The sequence below is a fragment of the Penaeus monodon genome, chromosome 25 (genome assembly GCF_015228065.2).
Source record: "Penaeus monodon isolate SGIC_2016 chromosome 25, NSTDA_Pmon_1, whole genome shotgun sequence".
NCBI lineage: Eukaryota > Metazoa > Arthropoda > Malacostraca > Decapoda > Penaeidae > Penaeus > Penaeus monodon.
The window spans coordinates 34,899,764-34,900,394 of NC_051410.1; the positions used below are offsets into that span (position 1 = coordinate 34,899,764).

The following is a 631-nucleotide window of genomic DNA, read 5'->3' on the forward strand; positions in this document are numbered from 1 at the left end:
TCATTGCGCCCTGAGGGAATCCTACAGCGTAGCGGACCTCAAGCAGGAGAGAGAAGAGAGGAGAGACGTTCCTTCCCATCCCTCGACGCCTCGCAAAGTTCGAAGACCGCGCGCATGGCCAACCTAGGCAGCCAGATCATGGGCGCCGCCTCCTGCCTCTTCCTGTATTTCCTCGTCGTCATCGTCTTCTACAAGCCTTCTTCGCCTCCTTCACGACCCCTCGAGAAGTCCGTTGACAGTGAAAAACTAGAGGAACATCTTATATCGGTGGCTCGCCAGGGCGGCATCGCTGCGGCGTGGCAAGTGGGCCAGGCGTCGGGAGTGGCACTGTCGAAGGAAGACCCAAGCAAAGGCTCCTCACTCCCGGGCCAACAGTGCCAGGCCATGTTCACTGTAGAGAAGGACGGGGAGATTTGGCCGGATGGTGAGCTTCGTCTACGTTTTGGTTAATGATGCTTTCTGTGTTGAAAAAAGTGCATTTGGTTTGCTGTTCCATTTTCATTTGTTTTTTCCTCGCGTCTCTAAATTTGTAATTTGCTACGGAGACGATGGAGAAGATTCATGCAAAATATTCATAAAGTTTTCTGTGTGTGTTGATTTACTTACAAATGATACATCACAACACTCAGTG

General features: G+C 51.3%; 1 protein-coding gene across 1 annotated transcript in view; it reads left to right on the plus strand.

Annotated features, from left to right (window-relative positions):
* Nucleotides 1–114: 114 nt before the first annotated feature.
* LOC119589375 overlaps nucleotides 115–631 on the plus strand; it is a 5,622-nt gene continuing 5,105 nt past the window's right edge. The window contains exon 1 of the mRNA XM_037937992.1: nucleotides 115–424. Coding sequence (XP_037793920.1) covers nucleotides 115–424 — 310 coding nt within the window. The remainder of the gene's footprint in view (nucleotides 425–631) is intronic.